Source organism: Vipera ursinii (assembly GCF_947247035.1).
Source record: "Vipera ursinii genome assembly, chromosome: Z".
NCBI lineage: Eukaryota > Metazoa > Chordata > Lepidosauria > Squamata > Viperidae > Vipera > Vipera ursinii.
The window spans coordinates 35,095,981-35,111,738 of NC_139517.1; the positions used below are offsets into that span (position 1 = coordinate 35,095,981).

The following is a 15,758-nucleotide window of genomic DNA, read 5'->3' on the forward strand; positions in this document are numbered from 1 at the left end:
TGATCTTCTTGGATGCTGAAAAAGCCTTTGATCAATTGGATTGGCAATTTTTGTTGAAAGTATTAGATAAAATGAATTTTGGGGATAAATTTTTACAACCAATTAGGGCACTATATCAAAAGCAAACAGCCCGTATAATAGTTAATAATAGTCTGACGGAAGTATGTAACATTGAAAAGGGCACAAGGCAGGGGTGCCCGTTGTCACCTTTACTATTTGTTTTAACATTGGAGATATTATTGATTAAATTACGGGACTCGGAAAAAATTAGGAGAATTCAAATAAGAGATCAGGATTACAGACTGAGGGTGTTTGCAGATGATCTGGTTGTTACGGTAACTCAGCCTGAAGACTCAGTTGTAGAACTGATGGAGATAATAATGCAATATGGGAAAGTTTCTGGATTCAAGGTTAACATACAAAAAACTAAAATGTCTAAGAATATGACAGTATCACAAAAGGCTGTTTTAGAAGAGCTAACGGGATTTGAAATTGTTAAAAGGGTTAAATATTTGGGGATATATTTGTCACCCTCAAATGTAAAGCTATATAAAAATAATTATGAAAAGTTATGGGGAAAAGTTCAAAAAGAATTGGATAGCTGGAAAAAACTACAATTATCTTTATTGGGAAGAATTGCAGCAGTGAAAATGAATGTTTTGCCAAAATTTTTATTTTTATTTCAAATGATACCTATTCTTAAAAAGGACTCAAACTTGGAGGAATAGCAAAAGGGTATTAATAAATTTGTCTGGGCAGGGAAAAGGCCACGAGTTAAATTTAAGATTATGCAGGATACACATGAGAGAGGTGGTCTTAAAATGCCTAATCTTAAACTATACTATGAAGCTGCTGCTTTGTCAGCGATAAGTGATTGGATTAATTTAACACAAGTGAGATTATTAAATCTTGAAGGCCATGTTTTGTTATTTGGTTGGCATGCATATTTATTGTATGATAAGAAGGTGGATAATGTGTTCAAGGTACATATTTTAAGACATGCTCTGTTGCGAGTTTGGAAAAAGTATAGACATAAGTTAAATTATAAGATACCTATATGGGCAATACCGAAACACGCAATAGAAAATATAAGTGTTGGGTTTAAACATGATGTGACTACATATAAGGAAATTTTAAGTTTGGAAAGGAATGTATGGCATTTGAAGCCGTATAATATTTTAAGAGAAGAAAAGATTGTACAAACTTGGTTTCAGTATGGGCAATTACGGGCCAGGTGGAAAGAAGAGCAGAAAATTGGTTTTTCAATGACTGATGAAAATCTGGTAAAGCAAATTAGAGATCAAGGTCAAGCACATATTAAAAGGATATATCTTGCATTGATAGAAATTGATTCAGAGACAGAACTTGTTAAAGATTGTATGATAAAGTGGGCTCAGAATTTTCAAGAAGTCATTACAATGGATACTTGAGAAAAGATTTGGGTGAGAAATGTAAAATTTACGCAAGCTCAAAACTTAAGAGAGAACTTTTATAAAATGTTTTATAGGTGGCACTTAGATCCTAAAAAATTAGCAAGTATGTATCTGAACTGCCAGCCTAAATGTTGGAGGTGTGGTGGTGAAGATGCAACTTATTTTCATATATGGTAGACCTGTAAAAAGGTTAAAGCTTTTTGGATTAAAATCTGGTGGAATATGCAAAAGATATTTAAGAAAAGGATAAAGTTTTGTCCGCAATTGTTTTTACTGGGTATTATTACTGATACTACTGTTGTGGACACTAAGTTGATGTTGAATTTAATTACGGCAGCAAGACTTTTAGTATGGCAATATTGGAAGAAGGAAGAACTGCCGACTATAGAAGAATGGACTTTAAAAGTTTCCAACCTGGCGGAAATGGCAAAGATTTCAGCATACTTGAAAGACCATTCGCAACAGAGATATATTGTGGAGTGGAAAAAATGGATTGATTATATTCAGAATAAATATGGGACTAAAAAGTTTCATCTAGCATTTGAATAAGTATTGATGTGATATTTATATTGCTTGTAGTTATTTTATAAGAGTTAAAGTGCGATAGATTTAATAGCTTATTGTTGTTTGCATAAGGTAGATTATGATTGTTTGTATTTTTATACCCTGTATTTAGCTCTGGGAAGTCGGGGAGGGGGGAGGGGGAAGGGAGGGAGGTGTTGGGGAGGGTTGGGGAGAGGGGAGGGGGTTGGGAGGGGTTTTGTTTTGTTAAAAAAATGTATTGTAAAACTTTTCAATAAAAAAAAACTTTAATATGGATTTCTACACTGATAAGGAGTTAAATTCAAAGGCCTAGACAGGATTGTAAGTACAACTCTCTGAGCCACAAAGGAAACTTCTCAAATTAACCCTTGCCCCTGGTATTCAGGGCTAAATAAATAATCCCATAGCCAATGCAACTGAGGACACACAAAGGAAATGGAAGAAAAAAGTCACACAATCTCCTTATTCATTCTGTCACCACAGCTGTAATGGACTTGTCCTTATGAGGGTTTCCTCTCATGTCCCTATCCCCCAAAATATTACTCCTCCCCCTTTACTTGCTTTCTGCCATCTAATTAATGATAGCTGACTCTAGAACAAAAGCAGATGAGGTGATAGCTATGGTGTCTCTTCCATCACTTGTTTCCTCTTACCTACTGTACAGGGACTCCAAGATGCAGTTTCACTATATCTATGCCAATGATCCTAAATATCATTTCTGTAAATTTATTAGACTATGACTCCCAGTATTCCCAGCCAAGAATTTCATTCACATCCACACACTCCCCAAAATTCAACATAATCCAATGAAAAAACTTTCCCTACTTTTTCCTCAGTATAAACTTCACGTTACCTGGGATAAACGTGGGGATCTGGTAAATCGGAGAAGCCCCTGGAAGAAAAGCAAAAATAAGAGCATGAAAATATTTAATTAATTACTTTTCACAAACCTATCCTTTGTGTGTTTGTGTGTGGGGAGGGTGTTTATGGGCTTTTTGGCACTAGTGTATTAGGCAATCTCTTCTCTAAATTATCAAACACAGCCTGTTTCTTCAACACAAGCTACATCAAAGTTATTATTAAGAAATCACCACCTGCTGCCATTTTCAACCTCCCATCGCCCGGTTCGCTCCCACAGAGTCAGCCACCTCAGGGTCCTGTCGGCTAGGCAATGCCGGCTGGTGAGCCCTAGGGGAAGAGCGCACCGACCCTCTGGAATGAACTGCCTCCGGAGCTGTGGACAGCCCCTGACCTTCGGTCCTTCTGCCATGACCTGAAGACATGGATGTTCCAACAAGCGGGCCTGGACTGACTATGGTTTTAAATTTGGCTTTTATTGGGTTAAATTGTCATTTATTTATTACATCCATTGTTTAATTCTTTTTTAAATTTTGTACTTTATGTTTTTTAATTTTTTATTGTTGTGAGCCACCCTGAGTCCTTGTGGAGAAGGGTGGCATATAAATTTAATAAATCTAAATCTAAGGAAGGAAGGAAGGAAGGAAGGAAGGAAGGAAGGAAGGAAGGAAGGAAGGGCAACATAGATAGCAAGTTTCCCAAATTCAAAATTTGCTCATTAGCTGAAAACAGTTAAAAATTCTGTGCCTAGTCATTCTGATGCAGAACAAAGCTATTAAAGATTGCTAGTCAAGTTAAGAATAGATAGTCATCAGGACAACAGGCAGCACACCACTTGGAATATCAATATACTGAAAGCAGCTGCAAGACAATTCTATTTACTTTATGTATAGCTTCAAACTAGCTGAATATATATTTCCAAATGCTTCCAACTACCCCATATTTAAAACCCTCTGATTTATTCAGGGTTTTCTGATCATCTATGTAAGACCTATTCCCATTGACTAGATAAGTGATTCTATTCTCAACAAAAGAGCTTAGGTATTTCCTAGAAATGAATTCTAAATTCTCCTGCTGCATGAGACATTTGAGACTTAGATTTAGACTGAGTTCAGACATAGACTGTTATGTACTGGGCTTTTTGAGGGAATACCATGTGGGTTGCTGGAGCAGCTAACAGCTCTCCAGCAACCCAGACTACAAGTCTCCTGTGCTGCAATTGGCTATCTCCAGGTGGCAATGGTTGATTCAAACCTATTGGCTGCTGCCTAGGGGCTAGACTATATATTGTGGCTGGTTGCAGCCATTTCCCTCAGTACAGTCACAGCACAAAATAAACTGAGTTACCTGTACTCTGTTCGCATCTTCATTCCTGCATCAAAGAACCCGCTATTTAACAGTGGCGACGAGGGTGGGATTCTGCTTCACTGACTAAGAGCTGAAGTCTACGAGGGAAAGGCAGCACACGCCGGAGGGAAGAGGCATTCCCCCCCCTCAAGGCCGGCTAGCAAGCTACGCTAGCGACCTCATGCTCAGTGGACTCATTCCTTGAGCCTGGAAGCAGGATCCTGAAGAATGCAGGAACTAGCAAGAAGAATCTCGAAAGTTGGAAAGCTGCGAGAATTTGATGTGAAACACCTGGAGGAATGGCCATCATATTTATCACAAGTAGAAAACTATCTCAGAGCCAATCAAATAGCGGAAGAAGGACTGAAGGCCACAACGCTACTCTGCGTGTGTGGCCCAGCAACTTTTGATTTAACCAAGAACCTTTTTGTGCCGACACCAATCAAAGTGGTCTCCTACACAGATCTCAAAAAGAAGCTAACCGGGCACTTCCAGCCCAAGATGTCTGAGATGGCTTGGTGGTTCAAGTTCGACTAAAGAGTGCAGCTCCCTGGGGAGTCAGCTTCAGAGTTCATAGCGGGCCTAAGGCAGGCCACACACCTATGCAAATTCTCAAATTTAGAAGAGCGATTACAAGACCTGCTCGTCTGTGGCCTATGGGACAGAACGCTTTAGCAGAGACTATTTGCTAGGCCAAATTTAACGTTTTCTGAAGCACAGGATGAGGTGATGGCCGACGAAGCTGCCGGGGGCGCAGTTCAGACAGTTCAGCCCACCAAATTGACAAAGTTCGAAGAAACGGTCCATCGTGAGGACGCCAAATGCACCAGAAAATCTTCTGAGGAAGAAGAACCTGAAATCAACCGACTCCAAAAGCAACCCAATGCGCAACACCGCGACAGCTACCAGCGAGAGGACAGTTACAAGGCAGTTCTCTTACTGAGGTGTAAGGGGTGCGGCAGCAACTATGTTCGCGCCAATTGCAGATTTCGTTCAGCCATGTGTAGAGCTTGTGGAATGACAGGCCACATTGTGGTGGTTTGCAGAGCCCACCAGAGAGACCGGCTACTCAAACACCAGTTGGAAGAACCGACTAGGAGAGGTACTGGCGCCAAGGGTCCGGTTAGTGTGGGATTTTTCAGAAGTCATAGAAGCGTATGCCGCACTGGGCCTCGTCGCCCCCTCAAACCCAAACTTAAGCTCATGGTAGAGCTACAAGGAGTTCCATGTAAGATGGAATTGGACTCTGGCTCTGCCGTCTCAATTTCTCAAGACACTTTTAACTTCGTGTGTAGGCGCAGTAATAATTGGGCCAAACTAAGACCCTCAGATATAATCCTAACGGATTTTCAAAATGCTCACGTTAAAGTTAAGGAAGAAACCACCTTGTTGGTTAAGTTTAAAGGGTTTTTGGGGCACCTGGATGCAATAGTAGTAGGGGGCCAGAGAATGAATCTCATTGGACTCGATTGTTTTGATGCCTTAGGTATTTAGATTACTGGCGTAAACTGGACACAAACTGCAGACCTCGCATCAGTGTGCGAGGAATACGCGGATGTTTTTGATTCAACCCTAGGGACATACAAAGACCCGCCTATTTCATTTAAGCTAGATCCCAATGTAGTTCCAATCATGGTTAAGCCTCGTAGGGTCCCCTTTGCCTTAAAACATAAAATTGATTCCAAAATTGATAAGCTTGTACAACAGGGCGTGTTACAGCCTGTTGATGGTGGGGAGTGGGAAACTCCTATAGTCACTCCACTTAAAGCCAATGGGGAAATTCGCATTTGTGCTGACTATACATGCACATTAAATAAAGCCCTCAAGCAACACGCTTACCCGGTCCCTGTGGTCAACCATATTTTAGCCTCATTGCAAGGGGGTACTATTTTTGCTAAACTTGATTTAGCACAGGCCTATCAGCAATTGCTGGTTGATGAGGCCACAGCCGCAGCTCAAACAATCGTGACTCACAGAGGGGCAAAGTTAAACGCTTACAGTTTGGAGTCAGTGTTGCACTGGGTATTTTTCAAGGAATCATGGAGTATACACTCAAGGGTATTCAGGGCGTCTGCCCTTATTTTGATGATGTTCTTATTGCAGGGTAATCCCCTGAAGTATTGGCCAGTAGGCTCAGGGCTGCCTTGCAGTGGCTTCGCAAAGCAGGCCTCAAATTAAAAAAGAACAAGTGTACTATTGGGGTTTCTTCAACAGAATTCCTGGGTTTCTGAATTGATGCTAATGGCATTCACCCCGCTGATTCTAAAGTGAAGGCCATTAAAATGGCTCCTAGGCCCAAATCAAAAGGAGAGCTACAAGCATTCTTGGGTCTCCTGAACATCTATCGCACATTTCTACCTCATAAGACAGCAATAGCAGAGCCCCTCCACAGGCTTCTAGATAAGAAAGCTCCATGGAAATGGACTAACTTACATGAAAAAAGTTTCCAGGACTTAAAAGCACTATTGTCAGAACAGTCCACTGTAACTCACTACAAAGAGTCTAAACCTGTATGTCTTGCATGTGATGCATCTCCCTATGGGGTGGGGGCAGTTTTAAGCCACATAGAAAAAAATGGGAAACAGGTTCCTATAACATTTTACTCAAGGACATTGTCCTCTGCTGAGCGAAACTATGCTCAGATTGACAAAGAGGCCCTGGCCATCATTGCTGGAATAAAAAAATTACATGACTATTTATATGGCAGGGATTTCACAGTATACACTGACCACAAACCTCTGTTGGGACTGTTCACAACAGACAAACAAACCCCCCACATACTATCTCCAAGAATGTTGAGATGGTCTATTTTCCTATCTCCATACAATTTTAAATTAATTCACAAACCGGGCCAGGAAATGGGCCATGCTGATGGCCTCAGCAGACTACCACTACCACTAATGGATCCAGATCCGACTCCTGCTGCTAGAATATTGTCCATACAGGACATATCTGAGTTTCCCCTCCATACAGGGGACATTGCTGCTGAAACTGCCACAGATAAAATACTTAGCAGAGTGTTGTCATGGGTATATATGGGCTGATTGGAAAAAAGTCCAAAAGCTCAGAATTTCAGAGCTATTTTGTCAGGAGGCTTGAATTATCTGCCCATAAAGAGTGCATTTTATGGGGTAATAGAGTCATAATTCCCACTTCCCTAAGAGACAGGGTTTTAGAATCATTACATGAAGGCCATCCAGGCATTGTCAGAATGAAAGCTTTAGCTAGAAGCTACCTCTGGTGGCCTGGCCTTGATAAGGACATTGAGGCTCAAGTCCATGGTTGTTATACATGCCAGCAATCTAGGCCTGAAATGCCACAGGCTCCAGTTCATAAGTGGGAGGAAACGCACACTCCCTGGTCTAGAGTTCACATAGACTACGCTGGGCCTTTTCAAGGACAGCTCTTTCTTATAGTAGTGGATAGCCACTCCAAATGGCTGGAAGTAATTCCAGTTCCTAATATAACTACTGCTAGGACCATCCAGGTGCTGAGAAAATTCTTTACCACACGTGGGTTGCCAGATGTCTTAGTTTCAGACAATGGGGCCCAATTCACTGCTGCTGAATTTCAGGCTTTCCTCAGAGCTAATCTCATCAGACATGCAATGTCTGCACCTTTTCATCCATCTTCTAATGGTCAATCTGAACGCATGGTGAGGACAACGAAGGAGGCACTCAGGCGCATTGTCACAGGTGACTGGCATCACAGATTGGCAGATTTTTTACTCTGCCAGCATTCTACGCCCTGCACTGCCACAGGCAAGAGTCCTGCAGAACTACATTGGGGGAGGCGTTTGATTACTAAACTGGACAGGTTGCATCCAGGTAGAGTGGCAGCAGAAGCCTCTCGACCAAAACCCCCAAGGGGGCTACACATGGGCGATTGGGTTTGGGCCAGGAACTATGGTCAAGGGAATTTATGGGTTCCTGGTCAAATAACCAAGGCATCTGGACCCCTATCTTATGTAGTGGGGTTGGAGGGAGGTCGAGTTGTCAGAAGACACATTGATCAGCTCAGGAAACGGTTTCCAGAATGGCCACTAAGTGAGGACTGCATCATAAGTCCTTACCAAGGTCCTCAAGCCTGTGGCCAAGTCAGCCCTCACATGGACTACCAAGACTTTTTCTTCTTAACTGAGATGGAACCAGAGGGAGAACTGGGGGGCTCTGGAGTGCAACATGGACCCACTGAAGGAGCAAGGCAACCAAACCTCAGCAACTGCTGTGCCTACTCTGCTGAACAGTCTGACTCTGGGGTGGGCCAACCTGGAGAGGCCAGCCAGAGTGCATCGAATCCCCTTGACTCAGGAGCACAAAGGGACACAAGTCTACCCAGCCCACTGGGTAAGCTGGTAGACCACAAAGTGATGGGAACTCCGAGACGTTCCTCTAGGGCTCACAAGCCTCCTTCATATCTTGCACATTACATTGTAAAATAAAGAGTTATATGTTGTGTAAATACTGTTGCCACTTGACTACAGAACTAGTGTTATGATGTAAATGTCTAAAAGTGCCATTTTGGTAACCTATTCATTCAGACGTTGTTTAATAACATTGTAGTCCACATTGTTTTTTATCACTTTACTTTAATGTGTTTGGATATTAAGTTTTGACAATTGTTGTGACTAATTGATATTATTATGGTCTGAGCTAAGGGGGGAGGGGTGTTATGTACTGGGCTTTTTGAGGGAATACCATATGGGTTGCTGGAGCAGCTAACGGCTCTCCAGCAACCCAAACTACAAGTCTCCTGTGCTGCAATTGGCTAACTCCAGGCGGCAATGGTTGATTCAAATCTATTGGCTGCCACCTAGGGGCTAGACTATACATTGCGGCTAGTTGCAGCCATTTCCCGGTGTTATGTATCCAGGTGCAGGCATCTGCATAGCAGCGGACACCAGGGGGCGTTGGCCTGGAGGGTTTTGGCGGGAAACCCAGTTTCGGCGGGAAACCTAGGGCCAACCCCATTGGCTAGCCGCCTACCTGGCCAGGTATATAAGGCCAGGTAGCCCTTGTTCTCCAGTACGCGACCCCCCCACAATAAAGAGCTGAACACGTACTCCGGCTGACGTCTCTTCCTTGCGTCGGACCCGCTACATTACACCCTCAGTACAGTCACAGCAGGAAATAAACTGAGTTACCTGTACTTGTACTTTGTTCACATCTTCATTCCTGCATCAAAGAACCCGCTATTTAACATAGACTTTGTCTGGGTATGTGTTCTATCCCAGCCCACGTCAGTCCTTGTTATGCTCACACGGAGAAATCCCTCTTCCAATCAAGCAGGCAAGAACCACAGGAAAAAAACCCAAACCCCTTTTATTATTCACAGACTGAGTCAATGTCCAGGGCAAACAAACACAGTTCACAGAAACTTGATCCTCAACACGAGCGATTGCCTTTGGCAACCAGTACCTCCCACACCTACCCTTTTATTATGCAGCTAAGGCGTGGCTTTCCTAATGCCTGCTCCTTTGCCTTTGGAGCAGCCCCATTGCATTCTTCTGTCCTGCTCTCTTTTCTTGCCGGCGTTTATGTGCATCCTGGATATCACCCAGCTGTGAGTCATCAGTGTCCAACTCAGACTCCCAGCACAGCCTGAGCGTGAATAGAGGGGCCAGGCTCCTCTTCAGACTATAAGTCTTGGAGCTCCTCAGAGCCATCCACTGACTCCGATGTCACTCCAGGCCCCTCCTCCTCCTCTGATTCCTCAGACTCAGCTACTGGATCCACTGGCTGATGAGCAATCACAACATTTGTATGTGCAAATGTTCCTGTAGGTAAAATCCTGAATCTTGCATCAAAAGTTAAATTGTCAAAATGATTTGGAAACCCTTAATGGCAACATAAGGAGATTCAGTATTTAAGGGCCTGAAGTCTCATTCCTAGATTATTAGGACTTTAAAACTACCATTGCAGCTTTAATTAGGTGAAATTTGTATAAACTATATAGCCACTTTCAGATATAGCAGCAATATCAAATGTAACTATGCCAGACCTGTGACATTATTGCCTCCCAGGAAGAGAAGAGAAGGCATGCTTAACATTGGAATCCTTGATTATAGCAGGTTCACTATGCATTTTCTTCCATGTAATGAAGTAATGTATTGTGGATGTTCCTAGTCTCTCTACATTTGATGTCTATCTCTATAAATTGTGCAATTGAGGAAACAGAGTGGGCTACACATCCTTAGGGACGTGGTGGCTCAGTGGGTTAGGACGCTGAGCTTGTTGATCTGAAGGTTGGCAGTTTGGCGGGTCGAATCCCGAGTGCGGTGTAACAGAGTGAGCGCCTGTTACTCGTCCCAGCTTCTGCCAACCTAGCAGTTTGAAAGCACATAAAAATGCAAGTAGAAAAATAGGGACCACTATACTGGGAAGGTAACAGCGTTCCGTGCCCCTTTGGCGTCTAGTCATGCCGGCCACATGACCACGGAGACGTCCTCGGACAAGCACTGGCTCTTTGGCTTTGAAACAGAGATGAGTACCGGCCCCTAGAGTTGGAAACGACTAGCACCCATGTGCAAGGGTACCTTTACCTTTACCTATACATCCTTTGCTCTGGATAACATAATCAGGAGAGAATGGACTTACATACTGTATGTAATTACTTTCCAACATTTTGTTGGCTGTGAAAATAGCAGCTAAGAATATTAACTGGAGAATTTTGAGAGCTGAAGTCCACATATCACAAAGTTGTTAAGGCTGAGAAATACTGGTCTGCATAATTATGGTAACCACATAGAATATGGAATAAAATCAAATCCCCCTTTCCTGTTCTACTTCCATAAGGTTGTGGGATAGAGACAAAATATAAAGGAAGCAGAGAACTTCCTTTCCATTATTACGTAGAAGAGCTCTTCCAGAGTTGTCAGAGTGGAAGCATGGATTCTAGTGGCTTGGACAAAGAAAATTCCTGCGTAAGTCGAATGATCTTCACTTAGAATGGCTCTGCCAGGATGAAGAGCTAAAGGCACAGGACAATGTCATCCATATCCACCTACCTCAATCTCACTACCCTCACGTAGGTTGAAAGTGAGGTCCTGCTGGATGTCTGCCATGAACTTGGCAGAATATTCAGGGTACAACTCCAGAACCTCAAAAAGTCCACGTAGGCTGATGTATTGGAGGTCACAGTAGGTCAGTGCCTTGACATCTGCATTGGTCTTGATGACTTGGTCTTTACTGGGCAGATCAGCACCAATAAGATCTCCTTTACCTACAAAAAGTTAAGGTTTGGGATATGTATGAATGGGATGGGAGGCAGAGAGGTTATTGCTGCCTCTGCCTTTGTATACTCAAACAATGTTTCAAAGTCATAGAATGAGTGGCTCACAAGTTATGCAAAGCCATCAAATAATTTGCTTCGTTTTCGTTTAGACTGTCCTCTGTAATATGTAAATCATGGTTGATAACTTAATGGAGTGTGTGAGCTTAGGCCACTCTTGCTACATCATTCCATAGTTAAGTAAATCACAGTTTATTATGAAGTTCAAATGCAAATACTGTCTGGACCTTGGGACAAGGATTTTGCCTGCTGAAGATGGATTGTATTGTTATTCTTTCTTTGTTTTTGATTTTTTAAAGTTTTTATTTTTATTATAATTACAATAACTCTAAATTGCCTGCTTTCTCAGTTCTTACCATTCTTTTCCATGGCTATGGTAAACAGATTTACATCTGGTATTTACATTTAGTGGGAAATATTTATTACAATTTCACTTTTACAAAAAAGAGATAGAAAAAAATCCGGAAACAAAAACAAGAAAAAAGGGTTCCTCAGACTGTATTAGGTTTTGTGTTGTTTTTTTTTGTTTCATGTAGTAGATTCCCAAAACTTGGGTGGGAAAATTTGATCTGCTCTTAGTATACAGAAGACTGCGCTAAACATGGCTTCTTCCCCCACCTAGCAATGATGGCTAAGAACTCTGGACATTACTGTCAACACATCTGGAGACTGCTGGTGCTCAGAATCAATTCTGAAATTGACCTTTTGCTAGGTGGTGACTAAGTTCACACATTATGCTAGCTACAGCTTATCAAATCAAGGTTTATTGAATAAGCACCAATGAGCTGGATTCACACAGACAACTCTGGAACTATTGCCAAACAAGTCACTCACATTTGCTTTTTTAAATGACTTTTCTAAAGCTATACAGATTGTCCTGTGAGTTCCTGTACTTGTTAGAGAATATAAATGTCTAAAATGGATACCCAGCAGCCTTTTGTTTTGTCAAAGAGCTCATCCACAGTTTAATCATTTGCTGAACTTCAGTTCCTAGCAACCAAGCTCATCATTCAAATTCTATAAATTTTCCGCATGGTCATATTAATATGCTTTCTTCTTTCCTTGAATTGGGAGGAAAATATATTGACAAAAATTGTGCTGCCAACACAGCCAAAAGAGATTACCCTAACTATAAGTTAACAATAAAGCAAGTAGTTTTGCTGCTTTGACATAATTTTATGCAGGATAGTTCCAAAGCAGTCTCAACTGTGCTCTGCAGCTGCTACCAGCTAGTGGTAAAAACAGCCACCTGTTGTATCCCTGAACATTGGGAATTTAAGCCTTGCTTTTTCTTTTTTATTCACCTGTCCTTCATTTTTGTTTCCTGCAAAAATATTTGCATTCTTATGACACACACACACACACACACACACACACACACACACAGAGAGAGAGAGAGAGAGAGAGAGAGAGAGAGAGAGAGAGAGAGAGAGAGAGAGAGAGAGAGAGAGAGAGAATACATCTGAGTTTTTTCTCTCTGAATATCAAAACACCCAGAAGTTCTATGATTTTGCCAGAGTACTGAGAATCTGCTGTAATGATAGCTCTTGGTGCTATTTTGCCTTTGGATCATCTTTTCATTTTCCCTCTTGGAATTAATTGCCTCCATTAATAATTTTTGTTGGTTAAAAAGCCTCGGCTCTCTCCCCCTTCCTTATCCTATGTTTATGGAAGTCTGTCTCACTTTCCCTACTTTATGATTGCTGCAGTGCATGCACGCACACCCACAAACATAATAATCAGATGTAGCAATAGAAGAGTTGTTGGCTGATCTCCTAAAGAAAAAAAGATCAGGTGTCTGGTCTATCTCACAATCAAAGCCCAAAGAGCCAACAACTGGATGTGGAGATGTTTCTGCAGCAGTCTTGTAGGATGAACTTATCATTGGACCTAACAGCATCACCTCAAACTTTTTTCCCTCCCAAGGTATCATAGGTAATCCACATGGAAGATTTTGTATAAAAAGAAGTAAGAAACTGCTTCTAAATTGGAATAATTGAATGGACCTAGTGGATTTACAATGAGAGGGAAGCAATGTTATGAGGAAAATGCCCCTGGAAAAGGTTTTGTAAAGTGTCTTTGTGCTAAAAGGAAATGAGTACAAGCTCCAAATCTGGACTATTGTTTAGTTCCCATTGTCCCCTGACCCAGGAACTATTATTCCCTGCCCAAATGGATGCTGTATTGCCTACACTTTTTCCTGGGCCTTACCCAAAATGGCCAGCACAATGTTGTCCTTGAGGACTTCAAAGGATCCTGAGCACACAAAATAATTTGCTTGCAGGGCATCTCCCTGACGTAGTAAATACTCGCCAGGTGCGCAGAATGAGGTCTTGATGTGCAGGGATAAAGCCCGTAGGCAGCCACGGCTGGCACTCTCAAACAACGGCAACTGCAGAATGTCCTTGTTCAAGTGCATAGCAATATCAGCTCGTAATTCATCTGGGAAATCATGCAGGAGCTACAGAGAAAAGGCAGGAAGGATGCTTTTGTATGGAGTTTGGTGCCAATTAAATTTACTGTTACACCAGTGTTTTTCAGCTTTGGTAACTTTAAGATGTGTGGACTTCAACTCCCAAAATTCCCTAGCCAGAGGGCTGGGGAATTCTGGAAGTTATAGTCCACACATCTTAAAGTTGCCAAGCCTGAGAAACACTGCTACATTGTAATTTCCCATTGTGCCAAGATTTAACTTCCTTTACTTCTAGCCTGTTTAAACTACTCTCTCCTATCAGTTGAGGCCAGCTCACTTATTTATCAATGAGATGATTGATAGAAAATTGTCATATTTTGTAGTTTCAGCTGGAATTAGATAAAGGCGATTCCATCATTCTTTTCAGAATATCAGCTAGATCAGACTCTTTCTTTCATTGAAGCATATCTAAATGATGATGTTTTAAATCAACCTTCCCTTTCCCTTCCTATGTGGCCATTGCTAAGAGTTGAACAAACATGCATTGGGTGGGAAAACCTGATACACAAATCATTGTTACTCTTTAAGAACTTGTTCTTAAGCTTGGTGGATTCTATTTTTCATTTCCTTCCACCTCCATCTTCCTTTTACATAGAGAGGGAGCTTTTTAAAAAATATTTGCCTTTAATCCATTTTTCATATGACAGATGGGATTGAAAGTGTTTTAAGTAAATGAATAAGGAGCAGCTGCTTTTATTCTCCATTGTGCAGGGTTGATGAAAACTCAGGGAGAAAAGTCTAAGAAATGTAAAACTATACTGTAGTCCAGAATCCAAGGAATGGGGGCAGGAAAAACTTGGGTGGGGTATAATTGTTGGATTCTAATAATTCATCATAAAAAATGGCAGTAAAACTTGGGGCAGATAGATTAAATTTCTGAAGCCAAGAACAGAATAATGTGTCATCCATTCATCACTTTATTTTGAAAATCTCTTTGTTTTGGAGACTCCAAAGATTAAAAGAGATGTGAAGCAGGAATGATTAGATTTTGATCAGAAGAGACTTGGAAGGGTAAGGGCAAAGAATTTGGGAACTTTTGACTCCTCCAAAAAGAAAAACCTCTGAAGTGGGGTGCATGTGTGGAAACAACTATTCTGGAAGAAAACCCTTTAATTCTTTTTGCTATTTTCCTGATCCATAATTCCTCTCTCAAAAGATGCTTTTACTCCAGGAAAAAAAAAATGCAACGTTTCTTCCTCCACTACTATTGCTCTAAGCCAGTGTTTCTCATCCTTGGCAGTTTGAAGATGCAAGAATTTCAACTCCAGGGGTGTCAAACTCACAACGTCACGTGACATGTCGTGACGTATTGCAACTTTTTTTCCCATTGCCGGCAATCCCGTGGGTGCGGTTTCGCCATGATGCATCTGGCCCACGGGCTGGCAGTTTGACACCCCTGTCCTAGAATGTCCAGCCTGCATGCTGGCTGGGGAATTCTGGGAGCTGAAGTCCACACATCTATTACCAAGGCTGGGAAATATTACTGTAAGGAAAATTAGAATCTACTTTGTATCTTTAATTTGGGGTTACATCCTGAGGTTTGGCAAGTTCATTTGTAAACTTTTTGTCCTCTGCTTTTATTTTCTCTCTCGTGTCTCCAAAGTTAAAGTTTTGTTTAAATTATGCTTACCTCAGACAAGGTAAAAGCCAAGATTTATATCAGAGTTACTATAATGCAAACTGATAGCAGAGTCTGGCCACATTAAAAGAGGCTAAAGATTGATGTGCTGATGTGGAAATAAGTTATTTTTGCACAAGCTATATTAAAATAAACCAGTGATGCACAAGGTAAGTAGTGCTTTTCTCTGAATTTG

At 41.6% G+C, this 15,758-nt stretch overlaps 2 protein-coding genes across 2 annotated transcripts in view; one reads left to right on the forward strand and one right to left on the reverse strand.

Annotated features, from left to right (window-relative positions):
• Positions 1-15,758, forward strand: part of CISD3 (CDGSH iron sulfur domain 3) — a 293,184-nt gene that overhangs the window by 141,390 nt on the left and 136,036 nt on the right. The gene's annotated exons all lie outside the window — the stretch shown is intronic.
• Positions 1-15,758, reverse strand: part of KCNH4 (potassium voltage-gated channel subfamily H member 4) — a gene marked incomplete at both ends in the record, with an annotated part of 82,483 nt that overhangs the window by 33,480 nt on the left and 33,245 nt on the right. Inside the window, 3 exons of the mRNA XM_083378972.1 lie at positions 2,830-2,868; positions 11,188-11,402; positions 13,683-13,932. Of these exons, the coding sequence (XP_083235098.1) occupies positions 2,830-2,868; positions 11,188-11,402; positions 13,683-13,932 (504 nt within the window). The remainder of the gene's footprint in view (positions 1-2,829; positions 2,869-11,187; positions 11,403-13,682; positions 13,933-15,758) is intronic.